Genomic DNA, 26,743 nt, shown 5'->3' with positions numbered 1-26,743 from the left:
TCAATAATTAGTAGTCCTGGGGTCAGACACCCGCATAGAAATATGCGTCTCTGTAAGGAAAACAGATATCAGGGGGAAAGAGGGAGGGAAAGCATAAGTGCAGCAGTGAACACACTAACATCTACATTTATGGCGAGTGTACACAACTGTACTATGTTCTTCGTGTTTCACTGCTGCAGGCCTACCCACTGGGAAGATTCCCAAAGCTGAGGAGACGGGTGGAAGGTTAACAGAAACTTAAGATTGGATGAGCATGCCCTGCAGGTGCGGACTGAAGTCCATGTGGCAGCTTCCAGGATGTCCTTGGTGGGTACCCCTCTAAGGAATGGTATGGAAGTAGAGGTTGCCCTACTGGAATGGGTTCTGATGGTCCTAGAGAGAGTGGTTTTCCATGCAAGGAGTAACAAAACTGGATGCAGTGTGCTATCCATTTGGAAATGGTCTGTTTGGATACTGGTTTCCCCTATCCCTCTGTTTTAAAGCAGACCACGAGCTGGTCAGTTTTCCTGAAAGTCTTTGTACGATCCAGATAAAATCTGCGTTGCCTGTGCACATCCAAAGAAAGCAGTATCCTTTCCCCCTTGTTCTGAGGGTTAGGGAAGAAGGTGGGCAGGTGTATGCCCTGGTTGAGGGTAACATCCAAAACCACCTTTGGCATGAAGGAGGAATTGGTTCTCAAGGAAACCCTGTCTGCATGAAGATGATAAATGGCTCAATGGCCATTAAGGCTTGAAGCTCTGACACTTTCCCGGCTGAAGTAATAGCCAGGAGAAAGGCAGCCTTCCAAGAGAGGTACTTTAGTTCTGAGGATGCTGCAGGCTCGAAAAGAGGCGGACTAAGCTTTTCTAAAACATAGTTCAGGTCCCAGGTTGGGGTGGGCTGTCTTCTGGGAGGCCTGATATTAGAGGCTCCCCTAAGAAATTGTTTGATAAGAGGGTGGGAAAACAATGGCTGTTCTGTATCAAAGTGTGCAAAGATGGCAGAGACATGGATCTTTATGGAAGAGAAGGAGAAACCCTTTAAGAAGCTCAGCAAGAAAATCTAGAAGAGGAATGGAGGGCAGATCTATGTCTGCCCCCTTTGACTGTCTCCAGGAACAGAATCCTTTCCATTTTTCAGAGTAAGATTTTCTGGTGCTGGGCCCTCTGGCCTCTGTGATGTCAAGGACTTGCTTGCAAAGCAGAGATTCCTTGTTGATTTTGTTAGAATAAGCCATGCTGACAGCTCGAGTGTCTGAAGGTGTGGGTGCAGCATCGCACCGGTCCCCCCAAGGGTAGCAGGTGAGGTATCAGAAGTAGCTGCCAGGGGGGCTGGTGAGATAGGCTGCGCAGCAGTGGGTACCAATGCTGTCTGGGTCTATCTGGGGCACTGAGTATTGCTCGTTTTTTCCTCCCTTATCTTGATAAGTACTTTTGGAATGAGAGGTAGAGGTGAGAATGCATGCACAAAGAGGGCATTCCAAAGTAAGGTCAGGGCATCGAACTTCCAGGCCAGTTGATTGTACTCCCTGGTGCAGAATTTCTGTACTAGGTGATTTAAATGAGAGGCAGAGGTCCACCTCGGGGGTCCCCCATGTGTGGGTAATTTGCAGAAAAATGTCCGTGGATTTACCGTTCATGCGAGTCCAGCAAGGTTTCTGCTTAGATGACTGCCAGGGTATTGTTGATGCCGGGTAGTATTGGGCTATAAAATGTAGTCCCCATGGATAAGGCTGCTAGCCACAAGTTCAAGGCTAGTCTGCACAGGGGGTAAGATTGAGTCCCTCCCTGTTTGTTGATGTACCATGACTGTAGTGGTGTCTGTTTTTATGGGAAGAACCCCTGGTTTGAGATAGGGTTTGAAGGATGCCAGAGTGTTTTTTACTGCTATCATTTCCTTTTGGTTGATGTGCAGGGGTAGTATTTGTGCATCCCAGAGACCTTGGACACATTTGGCTTCTAGGTGGCCACCCCAGGCTATGTCTGAAGCATCTGTAGTCATGGTCTGGTCTGATGGACGGAGGGTAAATGGAAGCCCCTTGTTCAGAGCACAAGCCTGGGCCCACCAGAGAAACTCTGATCTTATGCAAGAGATCACAGGGCAGGGAGGTGTCCAGAGGCTGTGAGTGTTGACACCATAGGTTCTTTAGGTACCTCTGAATTATCCTCATGTGTAGTCTGGCCAGAGGTACCATGAGGATGCATGAGGCCATGTACCCTAGAGCTTGTAGGAACTTCCTGGCAGAAAGCTGGGTTTGGGAGGCCAGAGTAGTGAAGTACTTTGGTAGGAAACTTTTGTTTTTTCTGGGGACAGAAAGCCCATTTGCTGTTGTGTCCAGTAAGGCTCCCAGAAATCTGACTTTCCTGGTAGGTGACTATTTTTGATTTCCTTTCATTGATAGTAAACCCCAGAGAGTTGAGTAGGGTTTTCACAAATGATAGGTGCTGCAGGAGCAGTTCCTTGCAGTCTGCCTGGATGAGACAGTCGTCCATTTAAGGGTAAATCTGTACATTGTTTTGCTTGCAAAAGGCAATGGCAGGAGATAGACATTTGGTGAAATTTTCTGTTTCCAAAGTTCCAAGGTGTGCGGTTGATATTTTATCATACGGAACTGACAGTTGAGAGCCCTTATAGTTAAACTTGCAGAGGTATATACTTTTTTTACCCCATCTGTCCAGGGCCCTGGATTCTTTGCAGAGGTAGCCTTAACTCCCTTAGGTCCCTGAGCAATTACTTCTGGATCTGTTATAGGATTTCTGTAGAGGAAATTATGTGAGTCCGGTACCATGTTGTATCTGTCAGGTTTTCTGGGGGGCAGGTGGAAGTGTGTCAGGGGTAAGGCTGGATTCTTGGTAAACATCATCTACCACCTCCAAGATGGGTGGGATGGCCACAAGCCTGTGCTGGGGTAGGACTAGAAACTCTTAGTCGTTTCTTGGATTGAGAAAAAAATGTGGATTCTCATTGGGAGTGTTCCCTGTGGGTGAGGAGGGTTTTCCCCAAAGGAAAAGTCCTCCAGAAGTGATGCAGAAGGAATAGATTCTTCTGTATCTGAGTCTTCACAAGCAGTAAGAGGATTTTCCTCTCAAAAACAGAGGAGTCAGATCCCTCTGAGTCCACATCCGATTGGATGTCTGTAGAAGGTTCCTTCTACTTTTGGCTGGTGTGGCCTGATTACCCCAGATGAAAGTGAGGAGATCCTCCTCCATTTTAAGCATTCTAGTTTGAGGAGGGGGAGATTAGTGGAACGGCAACTTTTTGCGTTTTTCTTTGGAGTAGCTCTAAGTCTGGCGTGAAGAGTATCCCTCAGTGCTATCAGTGCATTAGTCGAAGACAAGGCAAAGGCCTTGAAATGAATTCCGAAGTGCAAGCCATATCCTCAGAAGGCAGTGCCTGCGTAGTGGCTCCGGATCCAACCGAAGAAGAGAGCTGAAGGCTCGTTAGACTATGCAGTTTTCTACAATATACAGGACTCCAAAAGTGTCTCAGTAGAGGCCTGTTCAGTAATTGAGTCAGGCATCAGGGGCTGCATAAGCACCGCACTGAATTCCGAAGAACTGACAACCCTTTTAGCGGTGGTGTCGTTGGAAGGCTTGGCCTTATGTGGCCTCCGTCCTTATATCTTTACATTTTTTTCTGAAGCTCTGCAGTTTGCTGACTGATGGACACCATATCGGTAATCGGAGACAGAATCGAAAATATCTGGCTACATACGGAGCTCTATGACAAATAGTTCTAGCATTAAAGAAGGCACAGAACCGACAGCGGGGTATGTCATGATCTGGGCCTAAGCAAGTGCCACATTAAGAATGAAGTCTCAGCGTGGTATTTGCTTTCCACAGGCGAGACAGTTACTGACTTTCAGTCATCGGTTAGTGCAAGAAAAGGGAAGGATCCCTAACGGGGTACTTAACTTTACACGTTTTCAGCTGAAGTTCAAAATCTGGAAACAGCCAACTGGCACTGTTCCAAATTGCTTCTGCTATAGGCTCCACAGCAAGAAAGACTGAGGTAATGGTGTCGCCTGTTCTCCTTTATAGCTTGGATGACCTGACGTCATCCAGCAAGCGACAGCAGCAGCCTAAGCACAAACCCTTGACTCTGGTATTCAGACAGACTGAGGACTACCACATCATGGATAACCCAATGGTTAGGACTGCAGCAGTGAAACACAAAGATCATCAAAAGTTCATGTGTCTTGGAAGGCTGCATTGTATTAAAAAAAAAAAAAATCACTATGGGAGCAGTATCTGGACTATAGTACAGAGGGTGTCTGGAGGAGCATGTCAGCAGATGTGCTATGGATGAAAAATGAAAATCAAGTGCAAGTTAGATTAAAGTAACAAGGGCTAAAGTATGTGGAAGAAAACTGAATGCAGAAACATCTTTTTGATTTCTTGAGAAATTGTGATCCCCCTGCTGGTCTTACACTCCTGCAATAAACATTTTAGACAAGAAAATATGACTATTTTATTTGAGTTCAGTGCATGGGAAAAAATTTTCAACTCTGCATCATGCAAGAGGACTGAAACGAATGAGTGTCAATTTATTTTTGCTTTAAATGCTTACCCCTGCCTTAAAATATAAAGCACCCACTAGTCTTGGGTTATTTCATTCCAACGTTTCAAAGGACCCCTGTTCATTGTGTCAGAATAGGTTGAAGAGGTATTAGGAAGTGTCCGTGCTGAAGTGGGATGAACGTAGACAAGTCACAGCAGTTTCCCCTCTCTGGGTCTTGGCTCCGACAGCCACCAAAATCTCTGTTGGGTCTGCTTAATGACTTTTCCTATATAGGCCTTTAAGCCTTTTCTACTCCCCTGTTGCTTTTGGTAGAAAAGACAACTTTTTATAGGGCAGCCACTACTGTAATTTGGTGCAAAATAATGAAATAACTAACGGACAATGTAGTCTTCCCCCTTTTCCTCGAGTCTCCTAGCTCATCAATGTCTGCGGCAGTCATTTGTTTCATATTCCTGACTGACAGCAGGTTGGACAGCAATGCCTAAAGCTGAGAGTTAAAAGAACAATTAGGCATGACAAATCTTTTCAGTTGAAGAAAAGGGGCTTTTTAGATTTCTTGTTAAATTTAAGCTGCTTAACTGCAGCAGTGAATATTGCAAATTTAGTACTGCCATCAAGTTAGTGCAAAAGGCATGCTGTATGTGGCCTGCCTTTCTAACTCTGTTGTCTTGAATATGAAAAGGCAGCATACATGAATAGCCCTGCAGACAAGATTAAAAACAGTGTGAACAGTACTGTAGGCATTAGTGAGTCAAGCACCTTTTCTGCAGAAGGTCCAAAACTAAGTTCCTTCTCCAGTCGGACATAAAGGAGCTGTGTTTTAACATAGGCTGGCAGGGTCTGTGCCCTCAGCCAAGCATTCATCTTTTTGACTGACCCAGTAGCTGCTACTTTGCATGATGCATGAATCAGTAACATCTAATGGAATTCTTGACCATCTAAGAACAGAGATTACACAGGATCTAGCACCTTTGCTTTCATGTTCGATTCTTGACTTCTATCTCCTTAGCCTTCCTTTAGCTGGAGCAGGAGAGTCCCCTGATACTTCTGCATTCCTGTCTGGCAATTACAGGACCTGAAAACCTGAGTAGCAGAAAGCTAGATAACTTTCCCAAATCTTTTGAGAAGTTTACTTTCTCTGTCCCCAGGAAATACATTTTTGGTAGGAGTAACAGTTTGTCTATTCCTGGACTCCATGGACACTGCAGCTTGATCCTCAGTTTTAAGACTGTATTTGGAGGAATTAACCCTGCAAAAAATGGCTTGGCTTCCTGACAGCACAAGAGTCAGAAATCTGGCTCCAAGGATTTATTTGTAAAAGTATCTTCCAGGGCTTCAATTGAATGGAAGACTGTCTACAAAGCTAGGTTCAAGTAGGCCCAGAATAGTGTTGCTGTTCATCCAGGATGGAGACTTCCTCAGCTTCACATTTGATGAAATCCCTCATAATACAAAGTGTACCTCCAAATGACACATCTTGTGGAGAAGTGAAAGACAGTACTGCACTCGGTGTAAAACTCGCACAAAATGGAAGACATTTAGGTCAATGTAAGTCAGTTTTTTCTTCCAGAGTCAGAGTTTTCAAGGGTGGTGAAGTTTCCCTATTCTTTTGTGATTAATTTACAAAAGACATAAGATGTGGCATGGGATGAGGCCAACCCCAAGCTGCCACAAAACTAGAAGGCATCCATTTCTGTCTGGGCTCTTTGGTCATGGCCTTTGAGGTACACACCACTGTACCAGCATCAGAATATTTGTAAGCATCCGACACCTTAATCCTATTACTGACATCCACCATGCCAAAAGACAGGAAATATCACCCTTTCTCTTTAAACAAGAGGTGCCAGAACCAGAGGTCCACAGACAGTCTTCCAAACTGACAGACTACTGAAGGTACTCTATTTGGGAGGGTGTGCTGTCATCCAAGTAGGTGGTGCCTCCAAAGGGGCAACCTCAAAGGCCTTAGTCAAAGCAGAAGCCATACATAGGGGCCTCAACGCATAACTTCTCTATAGCACGTCTCAAACTACTTCTCCCCCATTAACTGTCAGCTGTAGATTTGGACAATGCCGTTGCTTTCTTAGATGAGCAGCTTGATCTGGTTAGGTTAATTACAGCTGGATTTTCGAGTTTGCCTTCAGCTTGACTTTCTTCGGGTTAAACTCTGCAGCACTGTGCCAAGGCCAATGGGGAAAAAAAAGACACTACACAATGCAATTACTCATTCTCAGCACCTGACATTTATCCAACTGCCCAAAAGTTACTGTTCATCAATCATAACACAAGACGCACAAAAATATATATAGAAAGATATCTGTTCCCCAATGGAATACTTATCTGCCAACAATGAAGTCAGCCTTAACTAGGATGCTAACTGTTTTCTGAACACCACAATCAGTCTTCATTAAAACTGCTAAAACAAACTGAAGATAACACGGGTAGACATCCCTTTTATTCCAATGAAATCCTGACATCCACTTAGAAAAGGCAATGGCCAAGCCTTGCAGAGGAAAGGGTACTAAGCTCTGAAATTCAAACTAAATGCTGCACGTTCTCCAGCAGAAGTCTCGAGAGTTATTACTGCAACACTATACTATAAACATCTGTACTATCACTACTATGCTATGAAGCACGCTACATCTTACATTCCCCTTGCATCTGTCCCAGCTCTGTATGCCATTACAAATGACAGTTCGCAATGCTTGCTAACAGTCTTGCATTCAGTGCAATGACTTGAAATGGCCACCCATGCCATGCTCAGGAACTTGTACCTTCAATGCTTAAATTCCTGTAATTTTTATGGAACAGACAGGGTTGAATTTGTGACTAAGGCACATAAACTGAGGGTTATCTTAGACTTCAGACAGACACTCCAGGGACCAATCATCAGCTGTATGCTTGTTTGTCTAGGATAATATCTTGGATCAAACATATTACCACTTAATTCCTAGTTGTGGCTGTATAAGCCCTACCTTCATCACACCTGGATTACTGCAACTCCCTATACAAAGGGCTTCAAGATTATGTTTAAATGAGCACATATAGCTTTGCACACACCTCTGACAATTTGGTGGTAACACAGCTTATCTGTTAGTAAAGACAAATTGTAGAAATAAAATACTCCAAACTGCCACAACTGAGTAACACGAAAAATATTTATTAAACAGGTGAGCGCTTTCGTGGTAAACAAACACCTCTTCTTCAGACCAAGAATACAAACTCAATACACATTTAAATCAAGTACAAACCAATCAGATTTCCAAAACTAAGTCACATGTCAAAATACCAACATAAAATGGAAATAAGGGAATTTATAAAGGCACCTATAAGCATGAAGAACCAGACCAAATCTCTTGTATCAATGGAGAAGAGAAGCTATTTTAAAGTTTTATCCAATGTGAGGAGAGAGTTTGTGCGTTCAGCATCTCTCCTTTATCGCCAAGAAGGTATTGCACAGGCCCTTTGTTATAGAGTGAAAGTGTACTTTTATTTTAACCATTCTTTGATCGTCTGTTTTTACAATGATACAAGAGATTTGGCCTAGTTCTTCATCCTTATAGGTGCCTTATAAATTCCCTTATTTCCATTTTATATTAGTATTTTGACATGTGACTTAGTTTTGGAAATCTGATTGATTTGTATTTATTTTAAATGTGTACTGAGTTTGTACTCTTGGTCTGAAGAAGCGGTGTTTCTTTACCACGAAAGTGCTCACCTGTTTATTCATAAAGATTTTTTTGTGTTACTCAGTCGTGGCAGTTGAGTATTTTATTTCTACAATTTGTTATTGCTTCACTCCACACTCCTAGTCAGCAGTCTTTGTTTGACTTTTGCTTACCCGTTAGTAACCCACCAACAATTCTACAGAGCCTACACTACTTGCCAGTTTGATCTTGCAAACTATAAACTCCTGCTCATCAAACTTCCCTATACAACAAGGAATCCTACAATCAACATATTTAAAGAGCTGCTTACAACATACTGCCTTATGCTGCCAAACAGAGGTTGCTGGTGGTTCCAAAACAAAAGAATTAAAATCCATTAAGACATATTCCTCTGCTGTCTGTCCTTGTTTTTTCCAAACTTTCCATCTATGTGGATCTGGGATGCCACAAATATCAGTGCCTTTTTTTGAGGTCCTTAAAAGACACTTGTTTGGTATGGAAGTTTAAAGATTAAGTACGTTCTTACATTTTCAAATTATGTATTTTTCATCTGTGCCAAGTTCTTTTAGTAGTACAATAAAAATGGACAGGTAAACCAACGATTTCAATTGCTGCTGACAAAACATTTCAATTAGTTTGAGTAGTACACTACAAAAATGCTTAAGACTTCAGAATGGTAAAGATTCAGTCAAAATGTTTTTGCAAAGTTCAATCATTTCTACTAAACAGCAAGTGAAAAATAAGTTGCTGCATACCACTGGATAGTGCGGTCTAAGTTTGCCAGTGTATCTGTAGCCAGGCCATGGGTCTGTGTTAACATCATTGTCCACATTCTTGGAGGGTTCCTGTTTTGTCTTCTCGTCCTCTAGAACATAAAAAAGTGAATAAAGGACCACTTTGCAAATTTGCATTCATATATGAATTACTGAATTTGAATTTTAAACACTTTCACATTACTTCAAACAAAATAAAAAGGTCAAGCTGTGATTTTTTTTCAACAGATTAAGAAACAAAGTAGAAACATCATGCTTCTTTGTCTTAATCTTATTTCTCCCACCTGCTTACCAAGTCCCCATCATTGCTGCAGTCAGCCATTTGTTACCCTTCCTGGGGTGACCATGTGGCTATGGCATGGTCATCACCTACATAACCAAAGGGTTCTTCATTTTTAGCATGTCCAACAATTGAGCAAGCAACAGTGCAGAGAGGGTTTGTTAACTGCTTTTCTGACTTACTGCTATCTATATATTCTATAAATCATAAAGTATAGTTGTGTACACTTACCATAAATGTAGATGTTGGAGTATATTCACTGTTGCAGTCATCACACTTGGGTTATCTGCCTGCAGGTAGCCCTCAGTCAGCCAGAGTACCAGGGACTTAGTATTCCTGTGTCCGATGCGGTCACTTCTTCCAGGAAGTCAGGTCATCAGGGGGTATTAAAACAGGCAGCCAAACACCATTACATCAGTTTTTCTTGCCCCAAATGTCAGGAGCCCCCAAATAGGGAGCTAAGAAATAGTGGGGAAAACACCACCAGTAAAAAGTAAATACCAATACCAGTATGAATAGCCATAGAGAGAAGAGATTAAGAAATAGAGAAAACCAGCGGGCTGGAGGGAGGGAAACCAGAACTGCAACAGTGAATACACTCGAACATCTATATTTATGGTAAGTGTACACAACTGTACAATGTTCTTCGTGTTTCACTGTTGCAGTCATGACACTTGGGTTGATTCCCAAAGCTGAGGAAGGGTGGAGGCAGTCAAGAAGAGTTAGGGCTGGCTACTAGGCCTTGCAAGACTGCTGTAGCAAATCCTGCCCTGGATTTGGAAAAGATAGGCAGGTGGTAATGCGTGGTGAAGGTGTGTACAGAACTCCAGGTAGCAGCTTCCAGTATGTCCCTGGTAAGGACTCAACTGAGAAATGCTGTAGAGGTAGATGTAGCCCAAGTGGAATGTGTTCTGACCCCATGAGGGGCTGGTTTTCCATGGTGCTTGTAGCAGAAATGGATGCAGTGTGCTATCCATTTGGAAATGGTTTGTTCTGAAATGGCCTTGCCCTCTGCCCCTGTTGCAAAGCTGACTAGCAGCTGGTCAGATTTTCTAAAAAGCTTAGTCCTATCAAGGTAGAACCTGAGCTGTCTGTGCATATCCAAACAGTGCAGGATCCTTTCCCTTTATTCTGAGGATTAGGAAAGAAGGTAGGCAAATGGATGGATTGGTCGAGAGCCACACCTGACACTTTAGGAATAAAAGAAGAGTTAGTCCTGAGGGAAACTCTTGTCAGAATGGAAAATAATGAAGGCTTCGACAGCCATCAGTGCTTGTAACTCAGTCTTTCCAGCTGAAGTGATGGCTAGAAGCAAGGCTGTTTTCCATGAGAGGAATTTTAACTCTACTGAAGCAGCAGGTTCAAAAGGGGGAAGCGAGAGCTTAAACAGTACAAAGTTAAGGTCCCACACAGGAGTGGGTGCTCTCCTTGGTGGCTTTAAGTTGTTTGCCCCTCTCAGGAACTGTATGATGAGACGGTGAGAGAATAGATGTGGGCTCAGTATTGTAATGAGCCAAGATGGCAGAGGAATGGATCTTAATGGAGGAGAAGGATAGGCCTCTGTGGAGTATTTCTGCTAGGTAATCCAGGATTTGAGGTAAGGAGGGCAGTGCTGTCTCCTTTCCTTCAGACTGAATCCAAGAACAATACCTTTTCCACTTTTCAGCATAGAATTTCCTAGTACTAGGCCTTCTGGCTTCAAGGATGACATCCAGCACCTGTTTGCTTAGGGTTGCTGGTGGGATATTTAAGGAATAAGCCAGGCTGCAAGATTTCGGGGTTGCAATTGTGGGTGTAAAATCTGTCCCTTTTGCTGGGAAAGCAGAGTTGGGGTCTGGTGTAGGTGCCAGGGTGGCACCATTGTCAGGCTGCGCAGGAGTGGGTACCAGTGCTGGCGTGGCCAGTCTGGGGCAATTAGAAGCAGCTTTGGCCTGTCTTATCTTGAGTAATACTTGCGAGAGAAGGGGCAGAGAAGGAAAGAAACAGACTGAGGTTTTCCCATTGAAAGGATATAGGGTCATCCACCTTCCAGGCCCTGCTGTGAGGGTTCTGGTGCTGAATTTGCTCAACTGGTGGTTGTCGGGGGGGAGGCAAAGAGATCCATCTCTGGGGTCCCCCATTCGGGATCAGAAGGTTGAAGGTGCTGGGCTCCAACTTCCACTCGTGTGGGTCTAGGAGATTTCTGTTTACGTCGTCTGCCAGTGAGTTTTGTTTGCCTGGCAGGAATTGAGCTTGTAGATGGATTTGGTTGTCCAAGGCCATGTTCCACAGGGCTATGGCTAACCTGCAGAGGGGGTAAGAATGGGTTCCCCCTGCTTGTTGATGTACCACATAAGTGTGGCGTTGTCTGTTTATCAGCAGTTGTCTTGGAAGGAGTAGGTATCGGAAAGCTGTCAGGGCATACTGTACAACTAGCATCTCTTTTTGGTTGATGTGCAGGAGAATTTGACTGACTCCAGTGGCCTTGAATACATCTGCCAGCCATATGAGCCCTCCATGCATAGTCTGATGCATCTGTGGTTAGGGTTTGGGTGGCGTGGTGTTGAGCAAAAGGCAGTCTCTTGTTGTGGTTGCATGCTTTTGCCCACAAAAGGAACTCTGTGCTTAGACAAGGTAAGATAGGAATGACTTGTTTCCAGGTCCTGAGAATGTTGGCACCAAAGATTTTAAGTACCATTGAAGTTTCCTTATATGCAGTCTTGCATATGGAATTAGTAGAATACATAAGGCCACGAACCCTAGGGCTTGCAGTATTTTTCTTGCAGATAGCTGGATTCTGGTGGCCATTTTTTTGTAGTAGTCTGGCAGATAGATCTGTTTTTCTAAAGTGACGAATGCCATCTGGGAAGTTGTGCCCAAGCTTGCTCCCAGGAATACAATCTTTTGACTGGGTACCAGCTGTGATTTCTTTTCGTTGATGGTGTACCCCAATGAAGTGAGAAGGCCTTTTACAAATGTCAGGTGTTGAAGCAGCAATTCCTGACTGTCCACCTGAATCAGGCAGTCGTCAAGTATGAGTAAATTTGGATATTTTTCTGCATGCAGTATGCAATGGTTGGAGCCAGGCATTTTGTGAATACCCTGGGCGCAGTAGATAAGCCAAAGGGATGTGCAGAGAACTGATAATGCATAGACCCTGCCCTGAAACGTAGACACTTCCTGCATAACTCCCTTATGGGGATGTGCAGAGGTTTCTTTTAAGTCTAGGGTGACTAACCAGGCATCCTTGGCTAACACAGGGAGAAGATGTTGCAGGGTAAGCATCTTGCATTTTGGTACCACCAGGAAGGTGTTGAGAATTGAAAGATCCAGTATTGGGTGCAAACAGCCCTCTTTCCTGGGTACCAGGAATAGTCTTGAGTAGAATCCTTGATGCCCTGCTCAGTATCAGAGCTATTCAGCCTGTTCCAGTAGAACAGAGGAAAATACTTAATTTTGAGCCTCTGCCCACTGGTTTGGAGGAAGGTCTGGAAAACAGCTTGGGGTTGGCAGTGAATGGAAATAAAATTTGTACCCCTGGGATACAATGTTGAGGACCCATCTGTCCTGAGTAATGGACATCCAGTTTTTTGCATGAAGGGCAAGCTTTCCTCCTAGGGGCACAAGCAACTGGGCAGGGCTGGGAAGTAGATATGAGGAGTCATTGTGAGCTTTTTCTATAAGGAGGTGGCTTACCACTCCCTTCTTTAGGGGTGGGGGCACTTCATTGCTTAGATATCTGCATACCCTGTGACTGTAGTCTGGGTGGTCTGTTTCCCCTTGGTCTTGTTTGGGAAGGGCTGGAAAGGACCAGTGTTTTGAAGGGCAATGCCTACTGAATCTAGGTGATTGCACTTGTAGGAATTCTTTAACAGTTTGCATAGATTTAGCCTTTTCTTCCTTTTTAAGAACTTCTGCTTTTGTGCCAAAGTCCTTAAACAAAGAAGTGTCTAGTAATTTAGATTTGACATAACCTGGCAAGGTCTGCTTCTTCAGCCAAGCATGTCTTCTCAGTAAGAGCCAGTGACTGTTGCTCTGCAAGATGCTTCTAGGCCATCAAAGCCACACTGCACAGTATGCTTACTAAAGTACAGTTTTGTACCTACCATAAATGTAGATGTCCGAACTGGATAGCATCTGCAGTCATAACAAGTGGGTTGTCCTGTCGTCAGGCAGCCCTGCAGTCGGCCGGATTCCAAAGTCCGGGTCCGGCTGATGTCGCACTCCACCCGACGTCATCTCTGTTGGTCTTCGGGTATAAAAGCATCAGCCGACGTCATTTTCCTCAGTGTTTCTTGCCCCAGATGCCAGTAGCCCTCTTGCAGGCTAAAATTTGGATAGATGCCAATGTTTCCAAATAGATAGAGGTAAACACAACAATAAGCATATATGTACATATATACAAACAAATACACCATAAAGACTCCCCAACAGCTAGCTATTAGGAGGGTAAACACCCTAGGAGTACCACAGAGGGGAAGGAGGGAGGGTAATCCTGACTGCAGATGCTATCCAGTTCGGACATCTACATTTATGGTAGGTACAAAACTGTACTATGTCCTTCATGGATGCATCTGCAGTCATAACAAGTGGGTAGAATACCATAGCCAACTAGGGGAGGAGGATAAAAGTAGATTATGGTGTGTTTAGGATCCCTTGCAGTACAGCAATGGCAAACCCTGCTCGGGATCTGGAATATAGAGGCAAATTATAATGCTTGGCAAATGTATGCACGGAGGTCCAAGTAGCCTCAATAATGTCTTTGGTTGCCACTCCTCGTAAGAAGGCTGTGGTAGTGGCTGTTGCCCTTGTAGAATGAGGTCTTATGTTCTGTGGAATTGGTTTTCCATGGAAGGAGTAACAGTATCGTATGCAATTTCCTATCCATTTGGAGATTGTCTGTTTGGAAATAGCTTTTCCTTCCCTTCCTGTTGCATAGGCTACAAAAAGTTGGGGAGACTTTCTGCACTTTTTTGTTCTGTCCAAGTAGTAGCGTAGCAGTCTATGTACATCCAAGGTATGCAGTATTCTTCTCCCTCTGTTTTGTGGGTTGGGAAAGAAGGTAGGTAGGTGGATTGCCTGGTTTAAAGACACTCTGGATACCACCTTGGGCATAAATGTAGGATTAGTCCTCATGGACACTCTATCTTGGTGGAAGATTAGGAAGGGTTGCACTGCCATTAGGGCCTGTAGTTCTGAAACCCTCCTTGCTGAAGTAATTGCCAGTAGGAAAGCAGTTTTCCATGACAGGTGTTGTAGGTCTGCTGTTGCTGCTGGTTCAAAGGGTGATAGTGTCAACTTTTCTAGCACAAAGTTTAAATCCCAAGCTGGTAATGGTGGTTTCCTTGGAGGTTTTACATTCTTGATTCCTCTGAGGAACTGCCTGAGCAAAGGGTGCGAAAAACAGGTGGATCAAAGCTGTATTCTGCTGAAATAGCTGATGCATGTATCTTGATGGAGGAGTAGGACAGGCCTGAATGAAGAAGTTCGGCCAGATACTCCAGAATGTTAGGCATATCTATGTTTGACACATCTTTTCCTCTTTCCGTACTCCAAATGACAAACCTTTTCCATTTTCCAGCATAGTTCCTTCTTGTTGAAGGTCTGCGTGCTTCAAGAATAATGTCTTTAACTCTTTGGGAAAGTTCTGGATTAGCTGCTGCTATGTGATGTTCCATGCAGTCAGTTGCAGCGTTTTAGGTTTGGATGTATGATGCTGTAGTTGTTCTGAGTTAACATCAAAGGCATCAGGGTATTGGCCACATATTGTTCGAGACATGCTCTTCAGTAGTGGGTACCAGTGTTGTCTTGGCCAGTTTGGAGCTATCAGGATTATCCTTGGACGTTCTTCCTTGATTTTTAGTAGTACCTTGTGTATCAAGGGAAGAGGTGGGAATGCATATGCTGTTAGGCCTTTCCAGTTGAAGGAGAGTGAGTCCACTTTCCATGCTAGTGGGTGGAATGTCCTTGTGCAGAATTTTTTGAGCTGGTGATTGAGAGGTGATGCGAATAGGTCTGTCTGTGGCATTCCCCATTTCTTCGAGATGGTCTTGAAGATGTCCGGGTGCAGCTTCCATTCGTGGGCATCCGAAGTGGTTCTGCTTAATATGTCTGCTAGGGTATTGTCTTTCCCGGTACAAATATTGCCTGTAACTGAATGTTGTAGCTGAGTGCCAGGGTCCACAGCTCCAAGGTCATTCTGCATAGGGGGTATGAATGAGTGCCTCCCTGTTTGTTGATGTACCACATGACTGTGGTGTTGTCTGTCCTTATCATCAACTGGCCCTCTTTGAGAAATGGTTTGAACTTTTGGATTGCCAGTTTTACTGCCAGCATTTCTTTTAGATTGATGTGCAGGTGAAGTTGATCCTGTGTCCACAATCCTTGCACGCATTTGTCCAGCATGTGGGCCCCCATCCTAGGTCTGAAGCGTCTGTTGTGATGGTCTGGCTTGGTTGACATCTGCGAAAGGGTAGGCCTGGGTTTGACTGGCATGCCTGAGCCCATCATAGGAACTCCTGTTTTAAGCATGGAATTAGTGGGATTTCTGTTTCTAGACTGTGTCTGTGTTGGGACCATAAATTCTTTAGGTACCACTGTAGTTTCCTCATATGTAGTCTGGCAAATGGGACCAAGATTATGCATGATGCCATGAAGCCCAAGGCCTGCAGAACTTTTCTTGCTGTTAACTTGTTCAGTTTTGTTAGTGCCAAGAAGTAAAGAGGAAGTTCTTTTGTTTTCTGTAGTCAGGAATGCCATTTGTTGTACTGTGTCCAATTCCGCCCAAGAATGTCCTTGTTTGGGATGGTATCAGCCTTGACTTTTGTAGATTGACTGTGTATCCCAGTCCTTGTAGCAAGTAAATGACCCTTTGTAAATCTGTTGTCAGCTTGCTTTTGTTGTCCCCTTGTAGCAGACAGTCGTCCAGGTATGGGTAAATTTGAATTCCCTGTAGTCTGCAATGGCGATTACTGATGCCAGGCATTTTGTGAATACTCTGGGCGCAGTAGATAAGCCAAAGGGCAATGCTGAGAATTGATAGTGCTCTGATCCTGCAAGAAATCTGAGGTATCTTCTGCAGATTGGTCGAATGGGGGCGTGCAGGTATGCCTCCTTGAGATCTAGAGTTACCAGCCAAGACTCCTTGCCCAGCATGGGAAGAAGTTGCTGTAGGGTCAGCATTTTGAATTTTGGGACAATGATGTATGTATTTAAGGTGGACAGGTCGAGAATTGGTCTCCAACTTTTTTCCTTTCTTGGAACTAGGAATAGTCTGGAGTAGAACCCCTTTCCTTGTTCTGCTGTTGGCACTCTTTCCACAGCTCTCATGTTTGCTAACTCCATTAAATGGCGTAGAGCCTCTGTTTTTTGATTTGGAGGTAGATTTGGCATTCCTCTTTTGACTGGTAAAGTGTGGAAGTGAAACCGGTAACCTTGATCTATGGTTTGTAAAATCCACTTGTCTTTTGTTATGTAGTGCCAGTTCTTTGAAAATAAGGTTAACTTTCCGCCTAGAGGAGCTGCTATTTGTTCCCTGGTAGGCGGATTTAGGATTAAGTCACTGTGGTTGTGCTGATGTAGTGGCAGTGGCTGTGTCTGTGCCTCTGTTACCTTGCCACTGTCGTCCTCTGTAGGCACCTCCTCTGGATTGGTTTCTGCCTCTGGAACATCTATTCCTGCCCCTTTGAAATTTTGTGGAGTCAGGAAAGGACCAATTTTTGGCAGGCCAGTTCCTGCTAAACCTTGGGGTTGAACCTGCAAGAAATCTTTAACAGTTTGAACAGATTTTGCCTTTTCTTCCATTTTCTTCATAACCTGCTGGGCAGGTGTACCAAACAAACTTGTCTTGTCCATAGGAGCATCTAGCAACTTAGCTTTAACATGATCTGGTAAAGCTTGTTCCTTTAGCCATGCATGCCTTCTTATCACTGTGCCTGTCATGGCTGATCTAAATGAAGCCTCCAGTGCATCATAGCCACATTTTAAGGAATGGTTGCTAACCTGTTGTATGTTATTTACCATCTCTATTACATATTTCTTATCAAGAGATTCATCAGTGGTTAGTTTTTTAGTTAACTGATCAAGCATAAACTCTTGGTATTGTATCATGTGAAACTGACAGTTTAAAGCTCTAGCTGAGAGAGTAGCTGAAGTGTAGACCTTTTTACCCCATCTGTCTAGTGACCTTGCTTCCCTTTCAGAAGGAATAGGGTTTTAGCTGTGGTCGCGGCTACTGCCTTGGGACCCTGGGATATAGTTTCTGGGTCTGCAAGTGGGGCCTTGTAAAGGTGGTGATGAGTATCTGGCACCCTGTAAAATCTGTCTGGTTTGGCAGGGGCTGGGGTAAAGAATCTGGAGCGGAGCAAACATCATTGAAAGCATCATCCACCACAGAGAGAACAGGAGGTATAGCTAAGGGCCTGTGCTGTGGGAGGTGCAGAAAGGTCCTAAGTCTTTTCTGGAGTCTGAAAATCCTGTTGCTGCCATTGGAACTGTTCTCGCATGGCATGCAAGGTTTCCCCAAAGGAGAATTCTTCTGGTGGGGAAGCAGCTGGAATGGATTCTTCAGCATCAGAATCTTCAAAATTGGAGAAGGGAGCCTCAGGCTGGTCAGTTATGTCTGATTCATCAGCAGAATCATCAGAAGACACTGGCTCAGGGGGCTCTGCCCTAGGTCTCTTCTCTGGGGGCTGAGAGGCCCTGTCTGGATGAGATTGAGATCCTCTAATTAAAGAAATTAAATCTTCTGCCAAAGAAAGCATTTGAGAACTAGAAGAGGGCCTGGATGTGGGGGGTTTAACAGGCACTGTTTTAGTAGTCTTGGCTGCTTTAGCCCTGGCGAAGGCCTTAATGGACATGGCAGCTGGAGGCCTAGCAGCACCACGTGCTGGGGTAGAGACATCCAAGGGATGGTGTCTGATAAGTCAACCACCGTAGTGGGTAAAATTTCTGAGGTCGATTCAAGAGTTGTAGCAGGGGCCTCAGTTGTAAGAATAGGTTCAGCTGTACTTTGAGCAGTTTTCTCGGTTTCGCGAAACCGAGACACTCGTTTGCTTTACCGTGGTTTCGGCCGAAACCGTGGACCGCGAGTGTCGGTCTTTATCTTTGCGCTTTTTGGGGGTAGTCGGAGGATCCGACGGCATAATGTACGCAAAATCAGTACCGAAAAACTGTTCTGCAAACCCCGACCGACGCCTAAGCGTTCGTCGGTTGAAAGAGGCACAGGGCCAACAGGCTGCTACGTCGTGGGCTGGGCCTAAACAAGGCAGACAGTAAGAGTGGAAATCTTTATGAGGTATTTGTTTCCCACAGGTTAAACAATTGTTAACTTTTTCTGACATCGGCTGAGGCAAGAAAGAGTCCCCAACGGGGTACTTAGCTTTAGAAGTCTTCGAAGTAGTATTCGGTAGAAGTAATCTCTGGATCCGACCGACCGGCACCTGCGAACAGCTTCTGCTTCGGGCGCCACGCGGCAAGAAAGACTGAGGAAAATGGCGTCGGCTGATGCTTTTATACCCGAAGACCAACAGAGATGACGTCGGGTGGAGTGCGACATCAGCCGAAGCCGGACCCAGACTTTGGAATCCGGCCGACTGCAGGGCTGCCTGACGACAGGACAACCCACTTGTTATGACTGCAGATGCATCCATGAAGGACATCTTGGTTTGCAGAGTGTATAAGCTCCTGCATAGGTTCATAGGTTGGTACTGGGCTATCTGCCCGAAGGCATATATTAGCCCAGCCACGTTGTGCGGTGTTCACCTCCCCTTTAGTAGTTCCCTAGACCCTTGTACTAGCAGCTAGTACCCTTGGCCCCTATCTAGTAGTGCTGTTGGTGTGATCCCCGGTGTGAACTTTGTTACCCATCCACTCATCAAGGTTCCTCTTGAAGAGTGATAGTGAAGGGCTCTGTCTTATGTAGATTGGGACCCTGCTCCATAGTAAGGGAAGTCTCTGCGAAGGGAATTTATCCCTCCAGCATGTTCTATTAATTGTTGTGTTGAGGCTTATATCCCTAGAGCGTGTAGCTCGAGTAGATTTGGTTTTGCTAAGATGGAGCATGTTCAACAATTCTGGGTTGGACATGGCTCTGTACGTTAGACAGAGATCGCCTCTGAGAAGGCGGTATGCAACAGAGAACAGTTTTAGCTTTTCCAATTGTGCTGCATAGGGCAACTGTTTGAGGCCAGTAATCCTCTTGGTTAGGTACCTCTGTGGTCTCTCCAGCTGCTGGAGATGTCTAGCCAGGTACATTCCAATTAGTGCATTGTACTTAATAATGGGTCTGATGAGGGAAGAGTAGAGGGGCACCATTACATCCTTAGATCTTGATGCGAACCCTTTAATGATCAGATGGGTCACACAGGATTTTCTAACCACTTTGGCAACATGGTTATCAAAGGAAAGCTGACTATCTACATGGGTCCCTAGATCCCTTATTTCTTCAGATTATTTTCTGCACAATCTGGAAAGGTTACCACTTTTTGTTACGTTCCGTAATATGTTGCTAGTATTTCACCATGTGAAACTGGCAATTCAATGCCCTGACAGCAAGTGTTGCAGAGGTATATACCTTCTTACCCAATCTGTCCAAAGCTCTGGAATCCCTGTTTAAAGGTGTAGGCTTTTTGGCTCTAGCAGCCTTAATGCCTTTAGGCCCTGGGAAATGATCTCTGGGTCAGCAGTAGGATTCTTGAAAAGAAATTTGTGAGAAACAGGTACTCTGGTTTCCTAGGGGCCGAAGGTCAAGTGTCTGGAGTAAGACTAGATTCCAAGAAAACAATCCACAACATCCAGGACAGGGGGTATAGCTAAAGGCCTATGCTGACGCAACTCTAAAAAATATCAGATTCGCTTTTTGGACTGAGGATGGTCTTGGCATTCCCAATGGAAATGCTCTCAAAGTATGCAAGGTTTCACCAAAAGAAGAATCCTCTGGAAGGGAGGCACAGGGAAAGGATTTCTCTGCATCTGAATCCTCATAGGCTGGTAAGGGCATGTCTTCCTAATCAGAAAGGTCAGTCATCGGACTCCTGGTCTATAGAAGCTGAAGGGGACTGGGTTCTTTGTCGCTTACCGAGAAAGGCTGGCTTCCCCCTAATCAGCGTCATAAGGTCTTCAACCATTCTAAGCATTTGTTTTTGTGGCATGAGAGGCTGAGCATGCGCTTTGGTCGGTTTTCAAGGCGTAGTGCATACTCTAGGCTTAAGAAACATGGTAGTTTTGGTTAAAAATGAAGTCTGTTGGATTCGAACATCAGTAGGATGAAAAACTCCCTCAGAAGCCGCTGCCTGCACAACGGCTCAAGATCCATTTAAGGTAGATACATCCGCTGGTTCCATAGTCAAAGAAGCATCTCACGGCATACCGGACTCTGAATGGGTCTCAGCAGAGGCCTGCAAATCCAAAGAAGTGGACATCAGGGGTTGCAAAGGCACCTCATTGAGTACCTGCGGACTGGCGACTAGCTTAACGGAAGCGTCGTCGGCAGTTTTGGACCTATGCGGTCTCTGTCTTGATCCTTATGTTTTTTTTCAGAAGATCGGCAGTCAGATGGCTTACCGAAGCCATTTCAGAATATGGAGATAGCCAGACGACGAATGGTTCGGGCATTAAACAAGGCACAAAACAGACAGCGAAGGACGTTGTTGTCTGGGCCTAAACAGGCCCCACCAAAAGGGCAAATATGTATCCCAGCAGGGTGCTGCCCCCCGGACATCTCCAAAGCAAAAAACACAGCATCAATGGGACCAGACGGTGTCCCGGGCTGCGTCCTACATGAACTCCAAGAAGAGCTAAACCCAAACATAAAACTACTGTTCAATCTCAGCCTTACTACAGGATATGTTACCCAAAGAGTGGCGTACAGCAACAGTGGTCCCTCTCCACAAAGGTGGTGCCTCAACGGATCCTGGAAACTATCGCCCCATAAGCCTGACTAGCTTGGTCTGCAAAGCTATGGAAAGGATCATCATGGACCTCATAAATAAAGATAATGGGGACCTACAGACACTGGATCCTACCCAGTTCGGCTTTGTTAAGGGCAGATCCTGCCTCAAACCTGGTCGATTTCTTTGAAACAGTCACCAAGGCCATTGACGAGGGGAAGGTGGTCCACACAGCCTACCTGGACCTCGCAAATGCCTTCGATACAATACCCCACTCGGGCAATATAGATAAGCTCACCAGCTTAAATATAAACCCCTATGTCACTAGATGGGTTGCAAACTGGCTCAAGGACAGAACCCACACATGGTTAGAATTGCTGGAGCCATGTCAGACTCCAAACCAGTTACAAGTGGCGTCCCACAAGGCTCAGTCCTGGGACCTCTCTTGTTCGGTATATATTTCTCGGAGGTACAGGCCAACATGGAAGGACTGTGTCTGACCAAGTTCGCAGATGACTGCAAACTAGGCGCCATAATCGACTCTCCAGCAGACACAAGCATCCTACAAAAGGACCTCATAGAAACAGACAACTGGTGCCAGAGCCAAGGCCTCAAGCTAAACGCCAAAAAGTGTATAGTCATCCCCTTTGGCAAAAACAAAGTGCCCACAAATTACCACATAGGTGGTAATCCATTAAGTACAGAAGAAGTAATTAGGGACCTGGGGACCCAAGTTGATAGCAATCTCTCATTTGAAATCCACGTGGCCAAAGTGGTTAGAAAAACATTTTATATAGCCCACCTAATCATGAAGGGATTCACATCTAGATCAGGGGAGGTCATTGTGCCTCTACTCATCCCTCATCAGGCCCATAATTGAGTACAATGCCCCTTTTGGGATGTACCTTACCAGACACCTGCAGTAACTGGAAAGACCCCAAAAGTACCTCACCAAGAGGATCAAAGGGCTCAAACAGATGCCATATGCTGCCCGGTTAAAGAAACTCCAGCTCTACTCAGTGGCATACCGCCTGCTCAGAGGCGATCTGTGCCTGACGTATAAAGCCATGTCCAACCCGGAATTAATGGACATGCTGCACCTCAGAAAATCCAAATCCCATCGAGCTACGCGCTCGAGAGACTTGAACCTCAGCACTGAAATAAATAGGACATGCTGGAGGGACAGATTCATAACCCAGAGGGTCCCTTCACTCTGGAATAAAATCCCAGTCCACGTTAGGTAGAGTCCCTCATTGACTCTCTTCAAGAGGAATCTTGTGTGGATGGGAGAAAGTAGGTTTACCCCGGGTATCACTTCTGTGTCACTGTTAGACAGAGACACAGTATACTAACCTCGAAAAAGGGCATAGCAAAATTCATTTAAAATGGGTGGCGAAAGCCACACACACACTGACTAGGCTTATAAATGCCATAGGGCAGATAGCCTAGTATGAACCTATGAACACAGTAAGAATGAAAATCTCTGTGAGGTATTTGCTTTCCACAGGCAAGACAATTGTTAACTTTTTCTGACATTGGTTAGAGCAAGAAAAAAGGATCCCCACCGGGGTACTTAGCTTTATAGTACTTAAGGATTATTCAACTTGAAAACGAAAAATTCAGGTAGCGGCCGACCGGCACTTGCGAACTGCTTCTGCTTCGGGTTCCTCCTCAGCAAGAAAGACTGATGTAATGGCATCGGCTGCATGTTTTAATACCCCTGACGTCATGGAAGAAGCAACAGCATCCGATGCAGAAATACTAAGTCTCTGGTATTCAGACCAACTGAGGGCTACCTGCAGGCAGATAACCCAAGTGTGATGACTGCAACAGTGAAACATGAAGAACATCTACTTTCTTCCTTCAATACTACCGCAACCTTTTGCTAATCTTAATTTTCCTACAATAATTCATAACCACTGTAATCTCTAAAAATGTTTGTAAAATACAATAACTTAAAAATTATATTTTGCTTTTTCTAAGCTTTGAACTTACTGAATCAATATGGAATAGAGTTTAACTGTTGTATGAGGACTCCTCTGTCCATACTATATTGTATGCATTTATCATAAGTATAGGTAAGCATATATCTGGATACATTTTTTTTGTATATTAGTACCTCACCATGTAAAGCTATGTAATGTCTATATGCACTTATAAGAATCCATGTGTCTCTGTTATAGTGCTTTGTATGTGGAACTTTTCTCCCCGGGCTTCCGCTGAAAATGGGTTTCTGACCAGATGGACTTTCCCAGTAAACAAATGTAAAATAAAAAAATAAATAAAATAGATTACTGCCTGAAACTCCCACCCTTCTACTTCCAGTTCACCACCATGAACAGTAGGCAGACTACATACTCCAGATCATAAACCTCACCAACACCTGCCACGTGGGAGACACAAGCATACCCTGCTTCCTTTCCCTATCCAGCTGGATCCTCCAGCACACCAGTCACTGGTCAAACGCAAGCCACTGGGGTGATGGCCAAGGAATGGAAACAGACAGCAGTATTTTTATGGTTTCATATAAAAATATGCACTAAGATGGTGTTTTATTCACTATAACCCAAACTGATGCATGTTACAGTGACCCACCCTGTAGAACAAGGTAAACTGCCAATTTGCCAACACACTCCTAAAACATTCTAACAATGTTCACATATCATTTATTTCATCACGTACTTTACTAAAGTACCTGTGTTATCTGAATTTAGGATCTTTGGGGAGCCACAGCCTATGCCAAGGCTCAATGGCTATAAGGCAGGGAGAAGCTAATCTCAAAAAGGATACATGTTCTCTCTCTATACCTGCTGACCATTAGTCATCCCCCTTCTGTGAGTCAAACACTCAAAATCTCCAACACTACACACCTCAGTGCTGCCAGTGGAGTAAGAGTGATGGCCAGAGAGATCATCCAAGCAGCCACAGGAGGAGTGTGTCCCCCTGCTGAAGAGACAGAGGATGCTCTCATTCCAAAGGCAGACAGATGTGCTGAAACACTGATAGCTTTTGTTTGGGAGTTGAAAAAGTACAGTTTTGTACCTACCATAAATGTAGATGTTCGAAGATCCACATTGCTGCAGTCCTAACACTTGGGTAGTCCGCTGTCCCTCGGTCGGCCCGAATATCAGAGTATAAGGCTGACGTCGGTCAAGGCGCATTTGACTGACATCAGAACGTCAGGGTACAAATGTGCATGACCGACGTCATATCCTCAGTCTTTTCTTGCCCCAGATGTCAGAAGACCCTAAAAAGAAAGGTCAAAACCCTTAGACAACAACTAAACAACCAACCAGCCTAACACAAAAAATATGTACAATATATACAAGATACACAATATACCTCAGATGGATAACCCAACCCACACAACCACCTCAAACTACAGAGGGGAAGGAGGGAGGGTAAATTGGACTGCAGCAATGTGGATCTTCGAACATCTACATTTATGGTAGGTACAAAACTGTACTATGTTCTTCATCTCACATTGCTGCAGTCCTAACACTTGGGTAGAATCCCAAAGCAGAGGTAAGGGAGGATGGCTAAACTATAATGAAGCAGGAGCTGCCAAAATGCCCTGCAACACAGCAGTGGCAAAACCAGCCCTGGATTTAGAGTACAATGGAAGGTGGTAATGCCTAGAGAAGGTATGCACTGAACTCCAAGTGGCTGCCTCCAAAATATCCTTAGTTGCCACCCCCCTCAAAAAAGCTGTTGAAGTGGAAGTAGCCCTAGTGGAATGAGGCCTAATCCCAGCTGGAATCTCTTTGCCATGATGGGAATAACAGAAAGCAATGCAAAATCCAATCCACTTAGAAATAGTTTGTTTTGACACGGGCTTGCCCTGAGAGCACAAAGCAAAAGAAACTAATAACTGCTGAGATTGTCTGAACCCTTTAGTTCTGTCCAAATAATATCGCAACTGCCTGTGTACATCTAAAGTGTGCAAAATCTTTTCCCCTTTATTTTGGGGATTTGCATAAAAAGTAGGCAAATGAATAGTTTGGTTTAAAGCCACACTAGAAACCACTTTAGGCATAAAGGAAGGATTACTTCGTAAAGATACCCTATCCTTATGGAAAATTAAGAAAGGCTCAACTGCCATAAGGGCCTGCAATTCAGAAACCCTTCTTGCAGAGGTAATGGCCAACAAAAAGCAGTCTTCCATGATAAATATTTCAACTCAGCAGTAGCTGCAGGCTCAAAAGGTTGTAGAGTGAGTTTCTCCAACACAAAATTGAGATCCCAAGCAGGAGTAGGAGCCCTTCGTGGGGTCTTATATTCTTTGCCCCTCTAAGAAATTGCTTGAACAAAGGATGAGAAAACAATGGTGGGTCACAGTCGTAGTGAGCTGAAATTGCTGCAGCATGAATCTTAATAGAAGAGAAGGACAAACCTTTGTCTAACAACTCAGTAAGATATTGAAGAGCCACACTTAAATCAGGCTCAGAAACATCCAAATCCTTAGCTGCACTCCAAAACAAAATCTCTTCCATTTATCTGCGTACACTTTCCTTGTACTAGGCCTTCTAGCTTCCAAAATCACATTCAAAACTTGTTGTGGAAGTTGAGACCCTCTATGGTTTAAAACAGAATATGCCAGGCTGTTAGGTGAAGAGAGTGAAGTTTGACATTGAGCAAATGACTGTCCTCCTGGGACAACAGATGTGGAATCAAAGGCAAAGGCCATGGAGGCTTCCGTACTAGACTTCTCAGTAATGGGTACCAGTGCTGTCGAGGCCAATCTGGAGCTATCAAAATCATCCTTGGCTTGTCCTGCCTGACCTTCAGAAGTACCTTTGGGAGGAGAGGCAGAGGAGGAAAGGCATACACATGAAGATTTTTCCAACTGAAAGAAAGAGCATCCACTTTCCAAGCTGTGGGATGAAACCTCTTTGTGCAAAACTTTGGCAGCTGGTGGTTTAGTGGAGAAGCGAACAGATGTCTGGAGTTCCCCAGGACACTGTCAATTTCTGAAATACATGAAGATCCAGTTTCCACTCGTGGGGATCCATGATTTGTCTGCTTAACACATCTGCTAAGGAGTTCTGTGCTCCCGGCAGAAACCTTGCCTGAAGACTTAGTTGTAAACTGAGAGCAGTCTCCCACAAAATCATTGCTTGCCTGCATAGAGGATAAGAATGTGTTCCCCTTGCTTGTTGATGTACCACATGACAGTTGTGTTGTCTGTTAGAATCAACACCTGCCCTGGAAGAAGTAAATCCTTGAAAGCTATTAATGCAAACTGGACTGCTAACATCTCCTTCAAGTTGATATGTAGATGCTGTAGTCTGACAGGCCACTTGTCTTGTATCCACTTTCCGTTTAGATGAGCTCCCCAAGCTTTGTCCGAGGCATCTGTCGTTAAAATTTGACTCGCCTCTGGCTGGGTCACAGAGAGTCCCTTGTTTAGGTGACATTCCTGAGCCCACCACAAAAATTCCTTTTGAATGCAAGGTATTATTGGAATGACAGTGTCCAGATCCTGGCAGTGCTGTGTCCATACATTTTTGAGATACCATTGCAACTTCCTCATATGCAGTTTGGCATTGGGAAGCACCAGAATACAAGATGCCATGAACCCTAAGGCTTGAAGGACTGTCCTTGCAGTCAGCCCGGACTGAAGAGATAGATGATGGAAGTAAAGGGAAAGATTCTTTT

General features: G+C 44.5%; 1 protein-coding gene across 1 annotated transcript in view; it reads right to left on the bottom strand.

Annotated features, from left to right (window-relative positions):
* METAP1 (methionyl aminopeptidase 1) overlaps nucleotides 1-26,743 on the bottom strand; it is a gene marked incomplete in the record, with an annotated part of 1,416,310 nt that overhangs the window by 1,092,209 nt on the left and 297,358 nt on the right. The window contains 1 exon segment of the mRNA XM_044061024.1: nucleotides 8,921-9,030. Within this exon segment, the coding sequence (XP_043916959.1) occupies nucleotides 8,921-9,030 (110 nt within the window).

Source organism: Protopterus annectens, chromosome 2.part0 (assembly GCF_019279795.1).
Source record: "Protopterus annectens isolate FY-2018-M chromosome 2.part0, PAN1.0, whole genome shotgun sequence".
In the NCBI taxonomy this organism is placed as follows: Eukaryota; Metazoa; Chordata; order Ceratodontiformes; family Protopteridae; genus Protopterus; species Protopterus annectens.
This window is presented reverse-complemented; position numbering and strand designations above follow the sequence as displayed.